The 17,374-nt window shown below is 38.1% G+C and overlaps 1 protein-coding gene across 2 annotated transcripts in view; it reads left to right on the top strand.

The window, feature by feature from the left end:
- ATAD1 (ATPase family AAA domain containing 1) overlaps positions 1 to 17,374 on the top strand; it is a 53,879-nt gene that overhangs the window by 5,066 nt on the left and 31,439 nt on the right. The window contains exons 1-4 of one of the 2 annotated variants that reach the window (XM_023739715.1): positions 834 to 971; positions 4,178 to 6,184; positions 10,860 to 10,958; positions 13,354 to 13,474. In XM_023739715.1, coding sequence (XP_023595483.1) covers positions 10,872 to 10,958; positions 13,354 to 13,474 — 208 coding nt within the window. In that variant the 5' untranslated portion in view covers positions 834 to 971; positions 4,178 to 6,184; positions 10,860 to 10,871. Of the gene's footprint in view, positions 1 to 796; positions 972 to 4,177; positions 6,185 to 10,859; positions 10,959 to 13,353; positions 13,475 to 17,374 lie in introns of those variants that run through there. The other variant, XM_023739710.1, reaches the window with a different exon arrangement.

Here is a 17,374-nt window from a genome sequence, read left to right as displayed (position 1 = left end):
CACGAGTATCACTTTATGTCCCACAGTCCAGTCCAATCCCTGTCTGAAGAGTTGGCCTCAGAAATTGTTTTAGTTCTGGGCTGATAGAGAAACCAAGGGCCATGCTTTCCAGGGTACCTCCAGTCTTAGTCAGACCATTAAGTCTGGAGGCTGACTCAAAAATTTTAATGTCGCTTATTAATTGAGAAAATGGCATGTTTGAAGGCCTTGAAAACTTTGAAACCAGGTGTGAGGAAAAAGTGAATAAGTTCATAGTTTGACTTTGATTTCACTGTCAAAAATTACCTGGTATACATTACCCTTATAGTAGAAACTCTTGCCATCACCTGTGTAAAGTATTTCATTGTTGGTCTGGCTTTCTTCAGTTGGGTTACTGTTATAGTCATTATTTTTCTAGATTGTCTGAAACAGTTATTTAAAAGCTGCTTTAAATATCTTAAGATATTGACTGTATTTTAAAAATAGAATTATTCTCTACTTAAATTCTATGAACTCTTACGGAAGTTCATTAAAAATTCTAACGTATAAACCTCACTTTCGAATCTGCCCCTTCAAGTGTTCCAAGTAGTGTTTTAAACGTGTTTGTTTAATTATATTTAAACATACATTTCCTACTAAAATGAAACACGTTTTTAAGGTAGGTAATGTTGAATGAGTTGGAATTGACTCCACGGCAATGGGTAATGTTGAATTTGACTGGAAGTCAGTTTTTCTTGCTTAGTTTAATTTACTTTCCAGTCTCCTGGTTTTAATGAATATAATCATAACTTAGTGACATTTCTGCTTGTTTTTTAAGGTGAACAACCAAGATGGTACATGCTGAAGCCTTTTCTCGTCCCTTGAGTCGAAATGAAGTTGTTGGTTTAATTTTTCGTTTGACAATATTTGGTGCAGTAACATACTTTACTATCAAATGGATGGTAGACGCAATTGATCCAACCAGAAAGCAAAAAGTAGAAGCTCAAAAACAGGTATGATTGAAATGTTTGAAGGTCTTTTTTCCTGTGACTAGCAAACATTTTTCCACAAAACTAAGAATATAGTAGAATTATAAATTAATGAGAAGTTCATAAGACTAACGTTCAAGTGTCTGTACATCACATTTAATTTTATCATTCCTAAAAAAGTAGTAGTTTATCGAGTGGTTTTTAACTATATAAGCATTGTACCAGAAAAAGAAAGTGATAAAGAATGAAAATAGTATTTTGTTTTGAATATCCTCTTTAGAATATTTTTATTAGCTTGTAAATGAAGGAATCTAGGTAGTTTTTCAGCACAGTCAACAAAAAAGACCTAGCCTCAGTAATTGTGCACACTTTACTTTGTATAACACTTGAAATGTGGATAATGCTGAATAACTGTCAGCCTTAAACAAGACTTGTAAACTAAACTAAAATCTAATTATATTAAGGAATTACTAAAAATGGTATTAATGTAAGTTACAGCTTTTATTTTTTCATCTGCTGGCTCTTATGATCATTCCCTTATTAGGATGATATATTTGTTTTGGTCTCTACTTGCAGCGTACTGAATTACTAGTACTGTATTTTTATGCAAATAATGCACGCCCCTTCTGTGTTTGCCAGTTGTGCCCCACCCCACCCCCCCACCCCGTGAGGTATTTTTGTGAGTACACTATGGTAATTTTTTTTTCAGCAACATGTAAAAAAAAAAATTAGCATAGCGGCCCTTATGAAAATGCCTTGTGAGGAGAGGGCTTGGTTGACAAACAAACGTAGAAGGTGCATGTTATTTGCATTAAAATATGGTGTATTAGCGTTTCTAGCCACAGTCTTCTAACTCCCAAAAGATGATTGGGTGGGACTATGCAAATAAGGTGTTTGTGGCTCACCAAGGGGATCGGACAGCCTGCTAATAATGCAGTTAAAGGTCATAGAGCCCTTGTGGGGAGGGGTGGGCCATGCACATAAGGTGTATGGAACCCTTGTAGGGGATTGGTAAATTTTGCCATCCAACTAGGTTTAAAAAGAGCCAATCCCAGAGAACAAGAAGGGGGGACCTCACTACCATCAAGAAGAGGCAGGAACAGAGTGTGTGTCCTTTGAACCCAGAGTCCCTGCACTGAGAACCTCCTAGACCCGGGAGACAGAACTATAACACCAGGGAAGGTATGAAATGGCGAGAAGCAGCAGTAGAGAAACAACAGCATCAGAACCAGCAGATCATCGCGAGACAGCGCAGTGGGCTTCCTGGCCCGTGGAGCAAGGCAGCTACAGTGGGTGTGCCGACCCACGGAGTGAGAGAGCCTACCCACCTTTGGGCAAGAGGCCTCCTGGCGGGGTGGGGTGCCTCTGGACACTTGTTGGCAAAACTAAAAAGCTAAAGAGCTTTGTAACACTTGCCAGAGCAGAACAAGGCCCAGAAGAGGCGTCAAGAGAGGCCCGCCTGAGGACATTGGCTGAGAAGCTGTCCTGATTGAAGAATCTGTATCCTGAGTTGTTCCTGTTACTGCCAAGTTGTTCCTGATCCTGAATTGTAACCTGCTACTCCCATAATGGTGGAATCCTGGTGGTGAAGTGGTTAAGCGTTTGGCTGCCTACCAAAAGGTCAACAGTTCAAATCTACCAGCCGCTCCTTGGAAACTCTATGGGGGCCTTTCTCCTCTGTCCTGTAGGGTCATTAAGAGTCTGAATCGTCTTGACGGCAGTGGGTTTGGTTTTTTTTTTCCTTGTTTTTTGGTTTGGTATTCCCTAATGAACCCTATAATGGTGAATATGTTCTTTGAGTTCTGTGTGGCCATTGCAACGGATTATCGAACTGAGCAAAGAAGTAGAGAGTGCTGTGAGAGGGACAGCTGGTGTCAGAATTTGTAAAAAAGGTTGGAAAGAGAAAGTATGTCTGACCTCCACCTCATAGGAATGAGCTTTGGGCTGATGTTGATCTTGATTCTGTCTACTTCCCCTAAACTTAGTCGAGGAGGACCGATGCCTCCATGCCATTTTTACACTACTGTTCCTCAAAAAATAAAAATTTTTAGTCTATCAGAATGTTCTTGCTATTTGAGCAAGATGTTTGTATTCATGGATTTTTAGATTTCTCTTCAAGCTGTGATTCTTGATTCATTCAGTAAACATTTATTGAGCTTCTAGCAAATGGTTGGTGCCAAGGATAAAAGATGAACAAATCTTGTTCTTTTAAAATGTACAGGCTAGTGTGGGAAATAAATGGCTGCTGTACGGTGTTATGCAAAACTCTTAAATCAGTAAAAAATGAAAGCCACAGTCCCATAAATACTACAGTAAGTAGATATCTGAAAAAATAATTTGGACAGTTTATATTCCCTGAATTATCAAATAGTTGACTCAAAGTCTAGACTGTATCATCATATCAGTCATAACTGTCAGGAATAACTTTCATATCAGTCATAACTCTCATTCATAACTCTCCAGGAAGTCTAACCAGTGTAGTGTTTTACTTTTTAAATTAATTTACGTCAGTTTGTCAACCTAAGTGTTTACGTTGGCCGCACAAAGCTACTTAATATAGATAGCATCTTTCCTTACCTGCATTATGAAAGTCAGTTTGATCAGAATATCGATAAGTCATATCATTTTCTGCATTTTTAAAAGCAGAGGTTTGGCTTCTGTCTTAGTTACCTAGTGCCGCTATAACAGAAATACCACAAGTGGATGGCTTCAACAAACAAAAGTTATGCTCTGACAGTGTGGTAGGCTAGAAGTCCAAATTCAGGGCGTCAGCTCCAGGGAAGGCTTTCTCTCTTTGTTGCCCCCGGGGGAAGGTCCTTGTCATCGATCTTCCCCAGTCTAGGAGCTTCTCAGCGCAGGAACCTCGGGTCCAAAGGACGCACTTTGCTACTGATACTGCTTTCTTGGTGATAATGAGATCCCCATGTCTCTCTACTCACTTTTCTCTTTTGTATCTCAAAAGAGATTGACTTAAAACACAACCTAATCTTGTAAATTGAGTCCTGCCTCATTAACATAACTGCTGCTAATCCCACCTTATTAACATCATACAGGTAGGATTTATAACACATAGGAAAATCACATCAGACGACAAAATGGTAGACAGTCACACGATACTGGGAATCATGGACTAGCCAAGGTGACAGATATTTTTGGGGGACACAATTCAATCTGTAACAGCTTTTAAACCAAGAGAGTTTTTCCATTTTTTTTTTTCCCTTGGCTTCTAGGAGCTCCTGGGACACACGTGTAGAAGACATATTAAAAGCTAAGTATAGATATTAAGTAATATATAAGTGGATTGTCATCTTTAAGCCTTTATTGAAAACTATATGTACAGTAGTATTCTAAATATCAGGTATATGAAGTGTTAGATATCACGTCTTCCCCCATCGTGCCCATGGTAGGGAAAAAAGACTTGTCCATGAGGATATAAATTACAGTACTAAGTAGCAGATGCTAGTTGTCTAATGAGTAGTGTAGATAGTTACTATGGCATTTAGAGAATGGAGCAGTCACCAGTGATTGAGGCAGTTAAGGATGGCTTTATGAAAGAGCTTGATCTCTAGGTTAGGAAAGGACAGTTTTAAGTAGAAAGAAAATCATGAACACGGTGAGGGTAGGGATAACAAGACCTGTTAAAGGAACAGTAAATAGATTAGTCGGGTTGGAGTGGAGGACTTATGTAAGTAACCAGTAGGACCTGGAGGGGAAGGTAAAGGACTAAATATCTGATAAAGAGCCCTGAGTATAAAGTCAGGGAACAGAGCTCTGCTTTTCCTTTTCTCAGTTTTTTAAAATTCGTTGGTGGGTGGACAGGCTGGTGAGAAACGCCACAGTGTTTCAGAAGTCCATTGTCAACTGAGAAAGAGGCATACTTTTTGCTTCTAGTGTTGTCCCACTCCACAGTAACAAGTGTTTTAAAATATCCCAGATGAAAAGATTGTCATGGAATTTGCTTGACTAGGGGCTGTAGCTTCTGTTATTCTTCCTCTTTTCCTCCCTACCTCCCTGGCCAACTGTTGAAATATACTGTTGACCAGTTAAAGACTTCTGTGTAGGCCACGGTAAACTATCATACATATGAGAAGGTAGATTATATGCAAAACAACGTTTTAAGGATAATTCATCTTACAGTGGTATATAGGAGGAATTGGAGTCGGGAGAGAAGACTAGAAGCAAGATTAGTTGGATATAGATTGCAACAGTATGGCAAAGACCTAGAAAAAGGAATGGAGTTGGTGAAATAGACTCAAAAAAAAAAAAAAAGGGGGAGGAAGGACCTCGTGATGATGTGGAAAGAAAAGAAAAAAGACATCTTGCTTTTCTCTGTAATAACAGTATGTTACATTAGCAAGAATATGGAACAATAAGAACATCTGTACTGTTGGTGGAAATAAAAATTAGTAAAACCATTTTGAAAGAGTTTGGCATTATCTAGTAAAGGTGAAAATGTGCATCAGGAGGGAATAATCAGAATTTGTGGAAGTTGGCGGGGGTGGTAAATATAAGTCAAAAGTGCCCCAGAGATGATTTCGTTATCCTCTTCCTCATAGTCTCTCCCACTAGCTGAAGAATCACTTGTATAAAGTCACCAAAGCCAAAAGAGGAGAAGGTTGCAAAAGAGAATTGGTTGTAACTGTTGGGTTATAGAATGGCCAAGGAGAAAAAGAAGCCATGAAGCATGTGATCTAAAAAAGTGATCAGTGAATTTGGTGACCAATCATTAAGCTTGGAGAGAGCAATTTCCGTTCAGTGGGAGCAGCAGTGTGAGATAAAGCAACATGGTCGTTTGAGAGTTTCCTGGGGGGAAAGTGAAGAATAACAAAAGAAAAGGCTAGTGGAGAAGGAAGAGGAGAGAGAGGATGTAGAGTGGATGGAGAGAAGAACCAGGAGGGATTGGAATCAGTAGTTATAAGAACATTTTGAGGTGGAGTTGTTTGATTCTGAATAACATGAAGGGGAGAGGTTGTGACTAAATGTGCATGGGTGTGAAGGAGCTTGGGGGCTTGCTGAGGTAATGTGTGATGGGTGTTTAAGGGGATTTAATTAATTGTGGACTATGGAGCCTTAGGGCATAGTTGAAGAAAGCATGAATTTATTGTGAACTCAGTTGTTATCTTTTTATTAACTTCTCAAGCATCACACAGCAACTTGGTGGCAGATAAAGTGAATGGTGGCACTGAACCAGCATCGGGGATGGAGCTGACTGGCGTAACAAGAAAGGGCTTCCCAAGGTTGTATGGAGGGCATCAATGAAATGACAACCCTGTGTCCAAGCCATTTAGGAAGTCAAGGATTGCCAGATGGAAGATAATTTAATTGGAGAATAGAAGGGAATTGAGAAACTAGAGTGTACCTTGAAGGCAAAGATTAAGTGTGAATGTGGGAGAAGAGTAAGGTATGACTGACTGGTCAGAAAGGAAGAGTACTGTGAATGTAAGAGCTTACAAATAGAACGTTTTGAGGATACCAGGTAATACAGTGAGCCCCATATGAATTTAAAAGCAGTGCAGTTTTGAGATGAGAGGTAAAGGATGGCGTAGTTGCATTTAAACTTGGAAGTACTTTTATGTTGAATTAAATAGGATGTTTATAAATAATAACTAGCCTGAAGCCAGGAAAACTTCCAGGAGGGTGTGATATTTAATCGGCAGCTTGTTGAGGGAAGAAATGGTTTCTGCAGTGTTATGTAGGGACTGTGATTTTCTAGGCACGTGCTGCTGCTTGGATTCTGTTTGGATGTATTAGAAGATTGAGAGGACTAAAAAGAGTTTTGATAGTATATGTGTGATCAAAAATAGGCTTAAGTTAATTGGGGTGTAGAATATCAGGGATTCTCTAGGTATACTCTTAAGAGCTTTCAAGTGTAGGATGAATAATTTACACTTGATCTATTCTGGGCATTCAAAATACGATATTATGTTTAACATTAGTTAGATTATAATTTTCTTGAGATTGTGATTTAGTAGTCGTTAAAGGTCAGGAAAGATTCACTCCAACTGAGTAAACAGTTTTTCGTACAAATGAAGTTCACATACCATGATCTTAGTTTAGCTCAATGTTTTTCTGTTTTTAGTCCTATAGTTACATTATAGGATTCAAAACTTTTATTTCAGTTATTTGAGAGACATAATAGCTGAAATTTTTTTTAAGGATAATACACTGAACCTTAAAAAACATGAACTCTCAACTGCCAGTTATTTTTAAGAGCAACCGTCACAGAATGACAATGACTTTGGAAGAGCTAACATTTGTTAACATCAGGAAGCCATTGTGAATTGCATTACCACCCAAGTGACTTTAAAGCTGTGGTTTACTGGAGCTAAATCTTAGAAGAGGGAGAACCTGAAGTAAATAAGGAAATTGAGTTAAGAAATCAGTAAAAAAAACAGTGTTGGCTTGTGTGGCCAAGGGAATAGATGGAAGTGATGAGGAAAGAAAAGCAACAAGAGGGAAACTAAACCAAAAAAAAAAATCAAACCCACTGCTGTCAAGTCGATTCCAACTCACAGTGGCCCTATAGGCCAGAGTAGAACTGCCCTGTAGGGTTTCCAAGGAGTGGATGGTGGGTTCGAACTGCCAATCTTTTGGTCAGCAGTCAAACGCATAACCACTGCGCCATCAGGGCTCTAGAGGAAAACTAGAGGAGAAGAAAAAAACTAAGTGCAGTGTTGTGTTTATACACAAACATACTTACTAGAAAAGCGCCACAGTACAAAGTCATCTTACCCAAAAACTTTCAGGATGTTGTTGTTGTTAGGTGCCCTTGAGTTGATTTTTGACTCATAGTGACTCCATGGGACAGAGTAGATCTGCCCCATAGGGTTTTCTAGGCTGTAATCTTTACTGGAGCAGAACGCCAGGTCTTTCTCCTGCAGAGCCACTGGGTGTGTTAGAACCACCAACCATTCAGTTAGCAGCTGAGCACTTAACACCAGGGCTCTTTAACTTTCAGAATACGTATAGTAAAATTGGAGGAAAGAGATACAGGTGCATTAACCCTAAAAGGGAATCATTGGGTGGTACAAACAGTTAATACACTTGGCTGCTAACTGAAGGTTGGTTGTTCGAGTCCACCTAGAGGTGTCTTGAAGGAAAGGCCTGGTAATCTACTTCTGAAAAATCAGCCATTGGAAACCCTATGAAGCACAATTCTACTCAGACACAGTGGGGTCGCCATGAGTTGGGTACTGATAACCCTAAAAGAGAAGATTGCTGCTTTCACATGTCAAGAAAAGGATGTTTTCTAGAGTTTTAATGTAAGCTTGTGATAAGGGCTTATTTACCTAATAATATAAAGAAAATTACTCAAATTCTTTGCTAATTCCTACTTAAATGCATTTTTAAAAGGCTTGGTATCAGTGATTTCCTCTATCTGTGCTTAAATTGATGCACTTCAGCTGTGGATTTCAGTAGACGTATCAGAGGTTATCCTTGTTTCTGACCTAAGTTTAATTAGTTCATCTCTATTTTTTCACTCTAACTTGTTAATGCCATGCGCAACTTTCTAAAATTATTTATCCAAAAATACAATCAGTTTTATGGATCTTTTAGAACCTGAATGAAGTGAGTGTTGCCTTTTCTTTTCTGAGGCTCCTTTTTCCAATTTCCTCCTTCCCCACTCCAGGCAAAAATATTCAAAGTTAACCATTTTCTGCACGTCTAGACTCATGTCTTAATTTTTTAAAAAAATAATACTGTACATGAGGAGGAAAAAAATGAAACAACATGAAAGGGTAAAAAGTAGTATGAAATGGTGGCTGGAAAATGTAATTGTCATGAAGCTGTAAACAATAAAGCAACGCATGAACATAAACCATTATTAAACGTAATTTTGTTTTTCTGGTTCAAACATTTTAGTTATAGAGGCTCACTTAAAGGTATCAAAGGCAGACAATTGGTTAACTTGCTCGTGGGACAGTTAGTTTGGTGGTAGTTGTGGTATGTTTTTTTGTGCGTACTTTTCATTTATTTGTTTATTAATCATGTTCTGCTTTCCCAAGTGAGAAATATTAAAATCAGACAAATCGGGGTTTGAGCTCCGGTAATGCCATTTCTAGCTGTGAAATCTTGGCAGTTCTTTTAATTCCTCTTACTCTTGGATTCCTCATTTGAAAAGTGAGGATAATAGCTGCCATTCAGGATGGTTTTAAGGGTTGAATGCAAAGTGTCTATCAAGTACGATGCCAGGCATGTGGTAGGTGCTCGATAAACATTAATTCCTTTTCTCTGCAGTGTTATTAATGCAGCCTAAAGACATTGCTAAAATGGGACTACTACAAAAAAGAGATCCTAGTTAAACTTGACCATACTATATTTTCTATCTATTATAAACTAAACAATATAGTTGATAATTTTTATTTAGGAAATCCCAGATGTAAATAAAGGCTTTTGTTTAAGGCAAGAGGCAATTTGGCCTCGAGTAAAATTTTCAGGGCTACAAGCTATTGAGGAGGAGGGGAAGCAGGGTTTCTCAGCTCTGCACTATTGACATTTTGAGCCTGATAATTCTTTGCTGTGGCCAGGGCAGGGTGGGGGTGAGGGTGGGGAGGAAGGGACTGACCTGTGCCTTGTATGATGTTTAGCAGCATCCCTATTTCTACTGACTAGATGCTAGTAGTGCCTTCCTCCTAAATTGTGACAACCCAGAATATTTCAAAGCATTGCCAAATCTCACTTCATGGTTAAGAACTACTGTTTTAGATTATGGCCTAAAAAAGACATTGTGTGGGATAGCTTCACATTTAAAGCAACATAATGAAAAAAGTAAATTAACATTGTTACAGATTCTAAAATAGGATACCTTTCATACCTAAAAAGTGAAAGACTTATTTAAAGACAGAGTAGATACTTAGTAGAGATAATGGAACCTAGAAAAGGCTATTTAATCCATTGATTAGATGATTTTACAAAGGGGTGGGCAAATAGGAAAAACAATATGGTTCACAGCACTTTAAAAAAAATGTTATTAAGATATGTCCCTATGATCGACACATTTATCCTACTCCCCTAACCAATCTATGACTATAATGCTGTGTGATGCTAGTTTCTTTTTAGATTAGTAGTATCCCTGACACACAGCAAAATCTTATATGATTAAAATATTAGGTAAACATGATTTACCAGAGCTTCATTTCTAAAGTGTTCACTTAATTGAAATTTGAATATGTTATATGTAGGTTATTTGGAATATGATGTTTGGTATACTCAGTAAATTTTATCCTATTTTTATTTTAATTGAAAGTTTTGTTGCATTGCTAGAGCTCATAGATTTAAGCTATGATTGGTATATGTAAGTATACTTCTAATTCAGAATGATTTTTACTGTCTCTGTCTGCCTAGCCCTAGGAGTTGACTTTAACTAATTTAAACATTAAAAGGGATAACATCTTAGAACAATTTGAAATTAGTATATATGAATACTTACTGTATATTCTCAGATAAATTGAAGGAAGTTGGGTGCCTGTTTTAGATACTCTGGTGATACAAGGTGAAAAAAACCACAGTTGTGCCTTTCTTGGTATCCTTAACTCCTCAGTCTTTCATCTTGAGGCTTCACTCTACTGCCATGATAATCCTACTAGGAAAGAGAAATCAATCTGGACCCTAGAATCTCATGGGAGCAATGGGAGGCCCTGCATGTAGCTCTTCAGTCTTGTGTCTTGTTTTCTCATTTCCCAAGAGCTGATTTAGATTGCCCTGGTTTCTGTGGAGTGGGAGCCTCAAATCTTTTCTTTACCTGAGGGCACACAATGGAGAAGGAGAATATCAAGGGGCCTAGAATACCCCTGGAAAATTCTCATATGATTGTTCATTGCTCATTAGACTTCACAGCTACTTGTTTTGCAGTGCTAATATCTAAATAGCAAACTAAAGGAGATTTTTTTGTTGTTTTTTTTCCCCCACTAGGCAGAAAAACTAATGAAGCAAATTGGTGTGAAAAATGTGAAGCTTTCAGAATATGAAATGAGTATTGCTGCTCATCTAGTAGACCCACTTAATATGCATGTATGTATCTTTAATGTTAAAGATTCTTTTTGTCTAGCATTTTGTGTCCCTGAGGGTCCTTACAACCATGCCCCTGGTTCAGTGATTTACTAGGAGGAATCACAGGACTCAGCATATACTCTTGGGTGTGTTTTACTAAAGCAAAAGGATACAAAACAAAATCAGCAAAGGGAAAAGGATCATGGAGTGTAGTTCAGAGGAATTCTGGCACAAGCTTCCAAGAATATTCTCCCAGTGGAGTCACATAGGAGGCACTTAATTCCTCCAGCAATAAGCTGTGACAGTGTTGCTTACAAGGAAAGCTCATCAGAGACTCAGAGCGCAGGGTTGGGGCTGATCACATAGGCATCCTCTACCTAGCCTATACCAAAATTATAGACTCTCAGAAGGAAAACAAGTGCTCGGCATAAACTGTATTGTTTGCACAGCTTAGGCACAGTGTGTTGTTCTTATCAGAGAATGGTGGAAACCCTCCTGAAATCCAACTTCCCAGACACCAGCCAAGGACTGACTTTCCTGAAATTTGAAAGAAGCTGGACACCTGTTTTGGATACTCTGTTATCCAAAAGCTGGCCTTTCTGAAGATAACGGTCTCAGGCCTGCTATGTTAACTCTTTCTGTGCACATTAGTTTGGTAAAACTTGTTATATTTGCCTTTGTGGCATATAAAATGTACTACTTTAAGTCATGTGGATATATGATTTATGGAGTTTAAATCTAGATTTCCATGATGTGGTATGATAGAGCACAGGATTCTGAATCCCACTTTTTCTAGTTGTGGCCTTGGCAGATGATTTCATCTTTGAGTCAGTTCCTTCATGTATAATCCAGGGATAATATAATAACACCTATTTCAGGGTTCTTTTGAGGGTCAGATTAATGTAATTTATAAACTAAAATCCTGTGTAACTCTTTTGTAACAACAGGTATAAATAAATATGCTAAAATATATTAACATAAAAGCCAAACCCGTTGCCATTGAGGGAATTTTGACTCACAGTGACCCTATAGGATAGAGTACAACTGCCCCATGGGGTTTCCAAGGAGCAGCTGGTGGTTTTGAACTGCCAGCCTTTTGGTTAGCAGCTGAGTTCTTAACCACTGCACCACCAGGGCTCCATATTTATGTCATATATTATTATTATATTGACATAAATAAGTAGATTGAAATATGACATACCCAGCTCTAAATCTAGAGCATAAAAATCTACAGTGTCTCTTAATATCTCTGTTCACACAGACACGGACACATACTCCAGAATTAAGCCTCCATTTGAATTTGATTTATAAATTTACAATGTCTCCTTCTTGAGGCCTTTGCATATATGTATTCACTTCTGAGTAAGTCTGTACTAGTTAGTAGACTCAGTGTTTGGTTGCAGCTACAGTGAAAGGTTAGATTTTTTTTCAGATTTAGCTGCTGGTTTGCACCCTCCCTTTTTATCATTCATTTTTTATTATTTGTTTTTAAAGTCGTAAAGAAATGAAATCTGCTGTAAACCACTGCTGCTGACAGTCTCCACTTCCAGGCCCCTTACTGGGCCAGCTTAGAGCTAGGTTGATTTTTTTTTTTTTTTTTAACCTCCTTTCAGTTGATTTATTTAGGGGAAAAAAAAAAATTTTTTTTAAGTTGAACCAGAAGGCTTTCCTTGTTTAAGAACTAAGAAAATACTACATAATCTGTGGAGCCCTGGTGGCACAGTGGTTAAGAGCTTGGCTGCTAACCGAAAGATTGGCTGTTTGAATCCACCAGCCGCTCCTTGGAAACCCTATGGGGCAGTTCTTCACTGTCCTGTAGGGTCGCTATGAGTCGGAATCAACTCGATGACAACGAGTTTGGTGTTTTTTTGGGTTTTTTGGTGCCTATCTTATGAGTATGTATTCCTCATTTACTATTTGTAAAGACATTCTCATAAGTTTTGACACAGTTTTACTTTTGATTAAAATTCAGAAATCCAATCTGATGGGTGTGTAGACCATCTAAAACTCATTCCTCTTATGTTTGACAACATCATACATAAAATAGGCACATTCCTGGTGAATTGTTCCCCATCAGCCAGTGCTGAATTATTTGTCTGAGCTGGTTCTCAATCTTGTTGCAGCATTTTCTTCTCATAAATGGAGTGAATTTCCTCCTTATTTGATCCCTGTAGATTTTTTAGTGCCAAGCTTAGTGCTTTTTTAAATAAAAAGGAATATTAAATTTTTTCCAGTTTCTTAGCACTTTATTAATTTCATTATTGCTGTGAAAAGAGTTTACTCACATTAGTATATATTTTAGCATTTTATTATTAAAATAAAATAATCTGGTTAAGGTTTGCCATTCTTCGGGTTTTGGTTTTTCACTTGAGTATACATTAGTTGTAAAATGTATGTTGACCTTACCTTTTGCCAGGTTACTTGGAGTGATATAGCAGGTTTAGATGATGTTATTACAGATCTGAAAGACACAGTCATCCTACCTATCAAAAAGAAGCATTTGTTTGAAAATTCCAGGCTTCTGCAGCCTCCAAAAGGTATGGTAAAAGTTTAAATGTGCTAATGCATTAAAAATTTTGAAAACGTTGAAACCTTATGCCATCATAGAACTGGTTTTTGTGAAATCAGATTCTCAAAAAAATGCCGAGATCCAGTGAACTATTTTTAAATAATTTTAAAATAATTGCTTATTCTTCAGCTTCCCAAATTTACATGAATTTTTATAGCTACATGTCAAAATAATCCCGTTATTTCAAACCCATTTTTATTACTTTCAAGTAAATATAAAATTTGGAAAATCAAGGTTAAAAAAATACGGAGCCACAATTTGTTCTTTTTGTTTTAATAATACTTTATTGGGTTTTAGGTGAAAGTTTATGCAGCAAAGTAGGTTCCCCTTTAACAGTTTGTGTGCAGGTTGTTCTGTGCCATTGGTTAAAGTTTTTATAAAGTACCAGCATTCTCCTAATTTTTACTCTGTTCTGTTTCCATTGATCTAGCTTCTCTTTGCCTCCTTACCATCTCATCTTTACTTTTGGGTGACTGTTGTCCGTTTGGTCTCATATAGTTAATTGTTTAAGGGACCACATTACTCATATGTGATATTGTTTATTTTATAAGCCAATTTATTATTTGGCTGAAAGGTGACCTGGAGAAATAGCTTCAATTCCAAGTTCAAAGGGTATCTTAGGGTGATGGTCTTGAGGCTTCCTCGTTTTCTGTTGGTCCAGTAGGTCTGGCCTTTTTTAGGAATTTGAGTTTTGTTCTACATTTTTCTCCAATTCTATCCAGGACCTTGTATTGTGCCTCTGGTCAGAAGGGTCAGTAGCGGTAGCTGGGTACCATCTGATTGTTCTGGGCTCAGGTTAGAAGAGACTGTGGTTCACATGGGCTACTAGTCCTGTGGACTAGTTTCTTCTTAGAGCTTTTGATTTCCTTCATTCTCTTTTGCTCCATACGAGTAGAGACCGATAGTTGTATCTTAGACGGCTGCTCGCAGGCTTTTAAGACCCTGGATGCTACTCAGCAAACTTGGATGTAGAACATTATCTTCGTGAACTATGTTATGCCAGTTGACTAAGTTGTCCCAAGCCTTTGGACCCAGTAAACCAATCCCACGAGTTGTTTGGATATGTCTAGGGAGCCTCCATAACTGTGCCCCCTATGTGGTTTGTTGTATATGTGGATATATATGCAGCATACACAAACATGTATATACATATGCCTACAGATACATCTATACATGCATGTACATTTACTCACATATGCCCTCCTATACACAGCTATGCTTCCATATCTACCTTTGTTACCCGTACACATATTTTTTGGTTGTTTTTACTATTGCAGAATTGTGTTATGTTATAGCATTTACCGAAATTGTCCCTTTTTCTCGTGTACTTTTTTTGTATTTTAGATGAAGGTTTACAGAGCAAATTAGTTTCTCATTAAACAATATGTATATTGTGTTGTGACATTGGTTGCCAACCCCACGACCTGTCAACACTCTCTTCCTCTCGACCTTGGGTTCCCCATTTTCAGCTTTCCTGCCCCTTCCTGCCTTCTCATCCTTGCCCCTGGGTTGGTGTGCCCCTTTAGTCTCGTTTTGTTTTATGGGGTTGTCTAATCTTTGGCTGAACGGTGAACCTCGGGAGTGACTTCATTACTGAGTTAAAAGGGTGTCTGGGGACCATACTCTCGGGGTTTCTCCAGTCTCTGTTAGGCCAGTAAGTCTGATCTTTTTTTGTGAGTTAGAATTTTGTTCTACATTTTTCTCCTACTCTGTCCAGGACCCTCTGTTATGATCACTGTCAGAGCAGTCAGTGGTGGTAGCTGGGTAACATCTAGTTGTACTGGACTCAGTCTGGTGGAGGCTATGGTACTTGTCTTGTGTACTTCTTAGTGTCCTTATTTACCGTGGTCAAGTTGTGCAGACTTCACCTGTATTTGGAGTTGCCTTTCACGTCACCAAAAGTAACAAGTGTCTACTATTTAGAGAGTGATTCCCCCTCGCTTCCCCTCCCATCTCTGATAACTGTCAAAGAACTGCTTTTTGTGTATATCTATTCTTGACTTTTTATAATAGTGAGACCATACAGTATTTGTCTTTTTGTAATTGATTTATTTCACTCAGCATAATGCCGTCCAGATTCATCCATGTTATGTTTCGTGGCCTCCTCATTATTCTTTATAGTTGCGTAGTATTCCACTGAATGTACGTACCACAATTTGTTTATCAGTTCATCTGTTGATGGACACTTAGGTTGTTTCCATCTTTTTGCTATTGTGAATAATGCTGCAGTGAACACAGGTGTGCATATTTCTATTCGTGTCACTGCTCTTATATCCTTAGGATGTATATACCTAGGAGTGGGATTGCTGGATCATTAGGTATTTCTACTTCTAGCTTTTCGGGGAAGCGCCATACTGTTTTCCATAGTGGTTATACCATTTTACAGTCCCACCAGCAATGTATAAGAGTTCCAGTCCACCCACAATGTCATCAGCATTTATTTTCTGGGTTTTTTTTTTGGATCGTTTCTGTTTTTGCAGGGGTAAGATGGTATCTCATTGTAGTTTTGATTTACATCTCTAATGACTAATGATCACGAGTATTTTTTCATGTATTTGTTGGCCATCTGAATGTCCTCTTTGGTGAAGTGTCTATTCATATCCTTCACCCACTTTTTGATTGGATTGTTAATCTTTTTATTGTTCAGTTGCTGTATTTTTTGAAACAACAAAGCTCCCTTTTCTGACAAAAAGCATTTAGTTTATTGTGATTTTGGTTAAGTTCTTTACTGTCCTCTTCTAGTTTGTTTATAGTCTGAACAAGAAAAAACTTTTCTCCATTTTCAGTTCCCAGTTTCACAATGTTAGTAAATTTAGGAAAGTAAAATATTCTTTATATACTGTTAGAGAAACCTCCTTTCTTATTCATGTCTTAGTCTAGGTGCATAAGTGACTTTACTGGTTGGACTTGGTTTAAAGCATCAATTAGCATAACAAAAACCAAAACCAAACCCATAGCTGATTCAAACTCATAGTTACCCTATAGGACAGAGTAGAACTGCCCCATAGGGTTTCCAAGGAGCTGCTGGTGGATTTGAACTGCTAACCTTTTGGTTAGTAGCAGAGCTCTTAACTAATGGCCACCAGGGCTCCTCAATTAGCATAGCAGATAACAAATTATGAATGGGATATACTTCAACAGTTGTATATAAACCTGCTACTTATTTGAAAACATTATTCTGAAAGTGGAAATAGTTCTTATGTATGCCATATTTTTACTCAAATAATGCGCATATACTACTTTTTTTGCCGCCTGAGAAAAAATTAGCATGGTGTGCTTTCTGCAGGGGTGGGGGTCGGCAAGGAATGTAGAAGGTGCATGTTACTTGCGTAAAAATGCAGTATTTTAAATTTTTTAGAGTTACACGAGTATCTTCTGATATATAATCTAAAGTCTTAACCTGTTTGGATGTTATCAACTTTACGTCTTTGGAAAATTTTTTATCAGTAAAAAAGTTTGAAAAATCAGACAGGGTTGGGGAGGGAAAAACACTAAACAGACAACGGATAAGTGGTAACTTTGTGCAAGAATAAGACACAATACTGGGGAAACCAGCACAACTTGAACAAAGCAGGATTATGGAAGCTTCATAGACACATCCAAACTCCCTGAGGGACTGAATCACTGGGCTGAGGGCCGGGGACCGTCGTCTCAGGGGACATCTAGCTCAATTGGCATAACATAGTTTATAAAGCAGATGTTCTACATCCTACTTGGGTGAGTAGCATCTGGGGTTTAAAAGCTTATGAGTGGCCATCTAGGATACTCCATTGGTCCCCATCTGGAGCAAGGGAGAATGAAGAAAACCAAAGACACAAGGGAAAGATTGGTCCAAAGGACTAAGGGACCACAACTACCACAGCCTCCA

Source organism: Trichechus manatus, unplaced genomic scaffold (genome assembly GCF_000243295.1).
Source record: "Trichechus manatus latirostris isolate Lorelei unplaced genomic scaffold, TriManLat1.0 scaffold00007, whole genome shotgun sequence".
Taxonomy (NCBI): Eukaryota; Metazoa; Chordata; class Mammalia; order Sirenia; family Trichechidae; genus Trichechus; species Trichechus manatus.
Note: the sequence above shows the minus strand (reverse complement) of the source record. Positions and strands in the feature narration are given on the sequence as shown.